The sequence below is a fragment of the Chiloscyllium plagiosum genome, chromosome 10 (assembly GCF_004010195.1).
Source record: "Chiloscyllium plagiosum isolate BGI_BamShark_2017 chromosome 10, ASM401019v2, whole genome shotgun sequence".
NCBI classification, from domain to species: Eukaryota; Metazoa; Chordata; class Chondrichthyes; order Orectolobiformes; family Hemiscylliidae; genus Chiloscyllium; species Chiloscyllium plagiosum.
Window position 1 is genome coordinate 34,999,063 of NC_057719.1, and position 8,846 is coordinate 35,007,908.

At 37.4% G+C, this 8,846-nt stretch overlaps 1 protein-coding gene across 4 annotated transcripts in view; it reads left to right on the forward strand.

Annotated features, from left to right (window-relative positions):
• LOC122553505 (kelch domain-containing protein 2-like) overlaps positions 1-8,846 on the forward strand; it is an 81,335-nt gene that overhangs the window by 24,306 nt on the left and 48,183 nt on the right. For all 4 annotated transcript variants that reach the window (XM_043697364.1, XM_043697362.1, XM_043697365.1 and 1 more), the window contains exons 5-11: positions 4,334-4,452; positions 5,056-5,137; positions 5,226-5,309; positions 5,502-5,582; positions 6,317-6,375; positions 7,429-7,541; positions 8,021-8,093. In XM_043697364.1, the coding sequence (XP_043553299.1) occupies positions 4,334-4,452; positions 5,056-5,137; positions 5,226-5,309; positions 5,502-5,582; positions 6,317-6,375; positions 7,429-7,541; positions 8,021-8,093 (611 nt within the window). The remainder of the gene's footprint in view (positions 1-4,333; positions 4,453-5,055; positions 5,138-5,225; positions 5,310-5,501; positions 5,583-6,316; positions 6,376-7,428; positions 7,542-8,020; positions 8,094-8,846) is intronic.

Below are 8,846 nucleotides of genomic sequence, written 5' to 3' on the forward strand. Positions count from 1 at the left end.
AGCAGAAGTTTACAGTGTGATGTAACTGAAATTATATATTGAAAAAGACCTGGATTATTTGTAAAGTCTCTCATCTTTTAGAAAGACCATGTTGGTTTCAGTTCTTTCATATGTAAAATCGCAAAACTTTGTTAAAAGTTGCATTCTCAAATGAACTTTCTCGGCTGACATGACACCAATTGTTCATGCATTGAAGGTGTGAGATTGTCTGTACCACAATGGTCAGACTGATTCTAATCTAAAAAACAGATTTACAGAATTTTACGTGGATTCATGCAGTTTTTTTGCAAAGTAAAATGTAATTCTGCAAGTACAAATTCACCCACAAACTTGTTTGTATGTATGTTGGGGGGGTGGTGGTCGTGGGGGTGTGAATGTCTGAGTGTGTAAAGGGTACAAGTGTGTGAGGGGGTGTGTGTGCAAGTGTATGTGTGAGCGTATGAGAGATGGTGTGTAGGAGTGTGTGTGTGTGTAGTGCAATGGGGTCACCTGTTGTGTGACATGAACCCAAGATCCCAATTAAGGCCATCCTCATCAGTACCAAACTTGGCTATCAGCCACTGCTCGTTGTTACCTGTCCCGAAATCCGCCTTGGAGAACGGTCACCCGAAGGTCCGAGCTCTAATGTCCAGGATCGCTGAAGTGTACTTTGACTAGGAGAGAACACTCCTGTCTGTTGGTTGTTATGCGGTGTCCGTTCATCCGTGCTGTAGCCTCTGCTTAGTCTCGTCAGTGTACCATGCCTCAGGGCATCCTTGCCTGCAGCATATAAGATAAACAATGTTGGAGGAGTCGCATAAGTACCTGCCACATACGTGGGGGAGGTGGCCCCACACGTAATGATGGTGCCCATTCTGACACGTCTTGCAGCATCTACCGTGACAGGATTGTATGGTGTTGCCCTGAAAGCCAAGCAATTTGCTATGAACAATGATCTGTTTGAGGTTTGATGGTTGTTTAAGGGCGAGAAGTGGAGGTGTGGGGAAGATCTTGGCGGGGTGTACAACCTCATTGATAATGTATTGCAGGCTGTGAAGAACATGGCATAGGTTTTTGGCTCCTGGGAAGTACTGGACAACGAAGGGCACCCTGATTGGTTGCAGCTCGTGTCTGTCTCCTGAGGAGGTCATTACGGTTCCTCGCTGTGGTATGTCGGAACTGATGGTTGATGAGTTGAGCATCGTACCCTGTTCTTATGAGGGCATCCTTGAATACTTCCAGGTGCCTGTCACATTTCTCCTCATCTGAATAGATCCTGTGTGAAGCGTAGGGCTTGCTCATAGGGGATGGTTGTTTTAATATGTTTCAGGTGGAAGCTGGAAAAGCATAGCATTGTGAGGTTATCTGGGGTTTGCAGTACAGTGAGGTGCTGAAGTGCCCATCATTGATGGAGATGCATGTGTCCAAGAATGAGATAGATAATAGAGAGTAGTCCATGGTGCGTTTGGTGGGATGGAACTCATTGATATCACTGTAGTTGTTTCAGTGACTCCTCGCCATGGGTTCAGAGGAAGAAAATGTCGTCAGTGTATCTGGTGTATAGTGTTGGTTGGAGGTCCTGCGTAGAGAAGAAATCTTGTTTGAACCTGTGCATGAGAATGTTGGCATATTGGGGTCACATATGTTTGTGGGATGAATTTATACATGCAGAATTACATTTTACTTTGCTCAAAAGCTGCATGTCAAATTCTGTAAATCCATTTTTTAGATTAGAATCAGTCTGACCATTGTGGCACAGACAGACAGCCTCACACAGGGCAGCTCACACCTTCACTGCATTATCTGGGTCGACATGACCCCAATTGTTAAAGTTCATTTGAGAATGTAACTTTTAAAAACGTTTTGCGATTTGCATATGAAAGAACTGAAACCAATGTGGTCATTCTAAAAGATGAGAGACTTTACAAACAATCCTGGTCTTTTTTCAATATACAATATCAGTTATATCACACTGTAAACCTTTGCTATAAAGTCTGTGTCTTACAATCTTACACACTGGCATCTCCAAATCAATCTTATACTCCACAGCCAACTGATGAAGGAGCAGCACTCCAAAAGCTAGTGCTTCCAATTAAACCTGTTGGACTATAACCTGGTGTTGTGATTTTTAACTTCATTCTCCTGTATCCTCCCCATAGGTTCTTGATTAGCATGGGAATCAAGGCTTATCTGTCTTAAAAACACTTAGTGACTTGATCTCCACATCCCTCTGCAGCAGTGAGTTCCATAGTTTTCACCCTCTGGTTGAAGAAATCCCTTCTTATCTCAATTCTGAAGGATTGTCCCTTCACTGAGGCTGTGCCCTTGGCTACTTGTCTCTCCTACAATTGGAAATACCTTCTCCATGTCCACTCTATCCAGGTCTCAGTCCTGTAAGTTTCAATCAGATTTCTTACCTCATCCTTGTAAACTCCAATGACTACAGACACAGAGTCCTCAACCACTCCTAATATGATAAGTCCTTCATCCTCAGGATCATTCTTATAAACCCTACAAGCTAGCACATCTTTACTCAATTACAGGGCCCAAAACTGCTCTCAGTATTCCAAAGGGAAGGGGATCTCCCAATGATTGCCATCTATTACCCTTCTGTCAGCTAATGAAACTATACTCCATGTTCAACAACACTTCCAAGAAGTACTGAGAAACAAGGTCATAAAATATATTCTAGTTGGGAGCTTCAATGTCCATCACCAAGAGTATCTTGATTACATCACTACTGTTCAAGCTGGAAGGTGGTAAGAACCAAGAAGAAGAAAAAAACCCTTGTCCTTGCTTTCATTAAAGTACTTGTCGCAGATGTATCTGTCCAGCAAGGTATTAGTAGAAGTCACCACCACCCAGCCCCAAAGACAAAATCCTGTTTTCACACTGAGGATACCATCCTTCATCTTGTGTAACACTACCACGATGCTAAAAGAAATAGATTCCGAAGAGATTTAACAGGTCAAAATTATGCATCGTTGAGATATTGAAGGCCATCTACAGCAACGGAATTGGGTTCAGCCACAATGTTACACACCGGACAAAGTTTCAATGGTACTTTCTTATTGAACTGGCTGTAGGGTGGATATATTATGGTAGAGGTCCCATGACTACATCAAGCCAGGAGACAAATTAATATAGGATTGCATTTCTATCCCAAGCATCTCCCTTTTCTACAGAAACAAAGGATGCATTATCCATTGCACCATGAGTTACCTGCTATACGTACAACTGTTTTCATACACTAGCAGTTTGTTATTCTTGTTAGTCTTGCACATGCATTGTGTACACAATCTTTAATTTATGTTGGCACTTCATGGTGCTTGTTGTCATTGGCTATTTATCTGGATATGCTCCTTGGGAGTGTTGTTTTTGTGCCATATGTTGCCATGGTAACTGTGGTTCTGTTTCCATTTTTTGGGTGCTGTGAACCTCTGGGACTAATGCTTGGTGTATGCAGATTGTGAGTTTACATCTTGTTTAGCCACTTGTAGTGAAGGAACAACTTCTGTAGTTGTGCATATCTCTCCACTATTTTAATGGTATATCTGTCCTTTGTTTCCACCGCATGTGATCAAGATGACCACTGCTCTATGTAGATCTCTTTTTGCTCCTTGCGATTTCACCTTCATTTTTTCACGTCATTGTGACATCCGTTCCTTTTTTGCTCTGAGAAGAGAAATTTGGTTGTGGTGTGTCATTAATCTTCCTATTGGTCTATTTTCCATTTCTACACCCTGTCTTATATGCTTCTTCTTGAATTTGCTTAATTTTTTTTCAAGAACAGTTTCTTCCCTACTATTAGACTTCTGAATGGACCTTTTCAGATTTCAAGCCTAATGTTGATTTTGCTTTTGTGTACAGTCTTTGTAGCCATAACTTTGTATTCTTCGCTCTGTTCAGTCACCCTGTAATCTTTGTATGGTATGAAATGCCTGTACTGCGCACAAAACAAAACTTCACTGTAGCTAGGTACATGTGTCAACAGTATATCAAATCAAATGGATTCATTTCATGATTTTCACTAACATCTGCGCTTTCCCATGTGACTGTGGGAAGTGATGTATGGTGTTTAAATTTTCAAATCCTTTATGAAGTGACTGACTTTACTTATGAATGGAAAGCCATTGTCACATTCCACAACTTCACCTGTAATAATTGAAGTCAGCTAGTTTATTCTAAAGTCCATGGCAATTAAAATCGTCAGTTTCTGCCAGAATGTAAAGGTTTACTCCCAGCTTCATTCGTACTATGTCTGGACTGTCATGTGTCATCAAAAAAGCTTGAAATTGTGCCTAAACTTATGTAAGGAAAATTTTATAACTTTGTGTCTTTGATCTTTCTCCAGTTCTACATTCTGAACTTAGGAGCCAAAGACAAAGTACTGCACTGGGAGAAAATAAAAGATTTTAAGGGGGTGCCACCATCACCCAAAGACAAGCTTGGATGTTGGGTATATAAGAACAAGTAAGTATACGATTACTTCTAATGCAATATTGCTTCGTGAACAGCAACTATTGGCATTGGCTAACACAGGTGATTGCACAGAGAGTCTGTAAGTTTTAACTGCTGTTTTATCATGCTCATACCAGACTTTACTGAACGATTTTCAATTGTTGCTTATGTTTTTTTTTAAATCAAGAACATTTAAGCCACATTTGTAATAAAAATTAATTTTTGAACTTCAGTTTTACTTTTAAAGTAATTTAACGCAAATGAAAGGAAATCTAATGACTCTGCATTTTTGATTTCAACCTATTTTTACAGTTTTTAAAATTATTTTCAAATGAAAATTTAAGCTTGACCTATCAAAGCGCGAACTGTAGAACCAGAGAATAGGCAGCTGTTGACATTAGGCCCCTATTCCATTGAGCTCTTGGAAAGCTATAGCTAGATTGATATGCTTAAAGTTTACCTATTAAGCACTGCATTTGAAGAGAACCAGAACAATTTATTCATTGGTTCAGCTAGGTTCTAATTAATAAATAAAGTTTCATTCTTTTCACATTAACTTTACAAATGTATTTTTCCACATCCACAGTAAATTCTATTATTAACTTTTCACTACAGATTAATTTTCTTTGGTGGCTATGGTTACCAACCTAGAGAACAGTATCATGGATCATTTGAATTTGACGAATCATCATTTTGGGTAAGTAATTCTCTATATATTACTTTACCTTATGTGAAGAAATACAAAGATAATGAGAATGAATTGAGTGTTACTTTTTTTTTTCCAGAATGCAAGTCATCCAAGAGGCTGGAACAATCATGTCCACTTCATTGACCTTGAAACTTTTACATGGTATCAACCTATTACAAAGGTATTAATACTGTTATATTGTGCTGCTCAAGAAATGGGTTTGGCTTTTCTATGTTGTAGTACTTTTCACTTAAGTGATGACTTTTTGTTTCTTTTGTGTGTAATTTTGATTTGGATAATTTTACCAGAACATAGTACTCCTCCAAATAATAGAATTTAATGATGAGATATATTGTGCTGTTGCAACCAACAGGGAAAACCACCTTCACCTAGAGCAGCTCATGCTTGTGCTACAATTGGGAACCGAGGCTATGTGTTTGGAGGAAGGTATCAGGTATGTTATTTGATTTTCTGCACAAGGAAAACGTTTTTCACTAATTCAGTAATACTTGTAATAGCATCCTATATGTTACATTTAGTGAAATTATAGTGTTTCTGAAGAAACTGCTTTGTGCAATTTTAATCTGACGATGACATGATCATTTTTACCTTATGGGAGCTCTGTTTCCTAAGAATTAACCTTTAAACTATTGTATTATCTAAATCTTTATACAGTTTATTTATAATTATGTATAGTGCATAGGAAGAACAGAAAAATCAGGATAGCCATTATAACTATTTCTGTAGCTTTTCTTGTTCAAATAATTATTTAGGATAAGGTAGTATAAGTGATAATAATTATATCTCTTGCTTGAAGCACAATCAGGCACTATCAGATGAGGCCTGAAAGGACAAGATGTGGAGTACATATCCCACCATCAGAAAATAATTTAATTTCCTCGACTGTTTGGCTTCATCAGCTATCTTGCCTTGCCATTTTTTACAAGATAATCAACCTGTTCTATAGAGAAAGAAGTTACAAAGTATGGAAACTAACAGTAACTTTAGAATTATTAAATCTTTGAATACAAATGACATTTGTTTTACATAAGTAGTGTCTAATGTTTATGAAAGGTCATGCCTATAACAAATATCAAAATGCTTCCAACAATTAATCTTGCATTACCTGTCAGCTACAGATAAATATTTTCATGTACTCTTTTTTTTTTTCCACTATCTCTACCAAAGGATGCCAGAACCAACGACCTCTATTACCTTGATTTGGATACTTGGGAATGGAATGAAGTGTATGTTACAGATTTCATACATTTTTTTCATGATTATGAATTGCTGAATTAAGAACTCCCATTTCCTTTTTACCTTTCTCTCAACCTCTGATAAATTTGCAAGGAATTTCTTTAGCACTGAATGTAAATGGATTTTGGCTACCATTCCCCATGTCCAACTTGTAGAAATGACCATTTTTCATTTATGAATATTATTAATTAATGTTATTAAGTTATTCAAACCTGTAGAGCATCTCAGCCAAGCCTGATGATTGCGTATCTGAGACCCACATTGGACTTGGGGTGTGACGTTTCTTGATGTAACTGTGTATGAATCCAATTCGTGACTTCTGGAATGGTGGCAATAGTTATCGGACTAACTACAACAGAGGCAAGCCAACAGTACAGATGAGGATTCAACTGAAACCTCAATACTCTGTGATTTTACTTAACAACAGGAGTAACAAACATTTTCACCAATCAAAATCCATTTGATTCTTCCTAAATGATACCAAATGACTGTTAAATTTGATATGTCATTTTTAAAAATTATCCTTACTGCATGAGTGAGCAGATGAGTAACTCGGATATCTGCCACTGTCAGTTTATAGTCAGTTGTCCAAACATGTATGGCAATAAGCTGTAATAAATATTATTTTTATTTTGTAATTTTTATTGCTTAAGTCCCCACACTTAGTGTTAAATTGTCTTTATTCAAATGGTAATAAACCTCGCTGGAAATAAGTTTTATTTCCAAGATTTGTACTTTTTCTTTTTAGTTTTTGCCATACTAATCTTAAATAAAAACAACTTCCCAAGGCTTATGTTTATATCATCATTGCTAGTCACAAATGTAGTTCCTCCTCTTTCTTCATTTTTGTGACAACACTGAAACATGTAAGACAATATGTGATATCACCAGGCCAAGCTGTTAATTCATGTGATTTTTTTTTTCCTGTGGTTGAGATTTGGTATATGCAGTGTTGTATACAGGAATGGAGTGTTTAGGCTATCCATGAATCAACACACTTCCATCAGGAACATTGTCTATCACTCAAAACTTTTATTTGCTAGGGTACAATCTCCTGATCAGATTCCTGTTGGCCGTTCTTGGCATTCACTTACTACAATCTCAAATGACCATCTGTTCCTTTTTGGAGGTTTCACGACAGACAAACAACCGTTAAGTATGTTTCAACTCTTGTTTTGTTGCATAAATAATTTAGTATCAGAATTTAGCTTGCCTTTCATGTATGATTGTCAAGATGATGTTATTTCCCATTGTGTATCCTACTCTAGGTATTTGTGCTTGCGCTATTACATATTAAATGTATATTTTAAATTTTTCTGGAAATTATTTGTTAAGGATTTAAATATCTGCATTAAAGTCTTTAATCTAGTGTCAAAAATTGCACTTGATAAAGAATTATCTCACTCTTAAAAATATTCACATTATACAATACCATATTTAATGAATATTTCACCTTGATGACAAGGTTACAGAGTAATTTAGTCAATTTCCCAATGACACAAAGGTTAAAAGTTTTTCTAATGGGACTAAGAATGGAAATAGACTAAAATTAGCAGTATAATTATTTCTGAAAAATATGTAAGGGGCTGTATCAAGATTTCACAATTGATCGCACATTATCATTTTGCTTTTCAGGTGATGCTTGGATATACAGTGTGAGCACGAATGAATGGTTAAAAGTAGAGCACCAATATTCAGACAAACCAAGGTAAGCAGCATAAATTGACAACCTAAAGTTTCCTTGTGAATTTTGTGTTGGTCAGATAATGATTGACTATTATTATTTAAGGCCATAAGACATAGGAGAGGAAGTAAGGCCATTTGGTCATTGAGTCCACTCTGCCATTTAATCATAGCTGATGGGCATTTCAAATCTACTTACCTGCTCTCTCACAGTAGCCCTTAATTCCTTGCAAGATCAAGAATCAGTCTCTGCCTTGTAGACATTTTAATGTCCCGGCCTCCACTGCACTCCGTGGCAATGAATTCCACAGGCCCACCACTCTGGCTGAAGAAGTGTCTCCTTATTTCCATTCTAAATTGACCCCCTCTAATTTTAAGGCTGTGCCAAGGGTCCTAGTATCCCGCCAAATGGAAACAACTGTCCAACGTCTACCCTTTCTAAACCACGCATTATCTTGTAAGGTTTGATTAGATCTCCCCTCAACTTTCTAAACTCTAATGAATACAATCCCAGGATCCTCAGCCATTCATCTTATGTTTATTTGGGTGGAATTGAGAAATAAGAAAGGGATGATTACCTTATTGGGATTGTATTATACACCCCCCTAATAGTCAGAGGGAAATTGAGAAAAAAACTTGTAAGGAGATCTCAGCTATCTAAGAATAATAGGGTGGTTATGGTAGGGGATTTTAACTTTCCAAACATCAACTGGGACTGCCATAGTGTTAAGGGTTTAGATGGAGAGGAATTTCTTAAGTGCGTGCAAGACAATTTTCT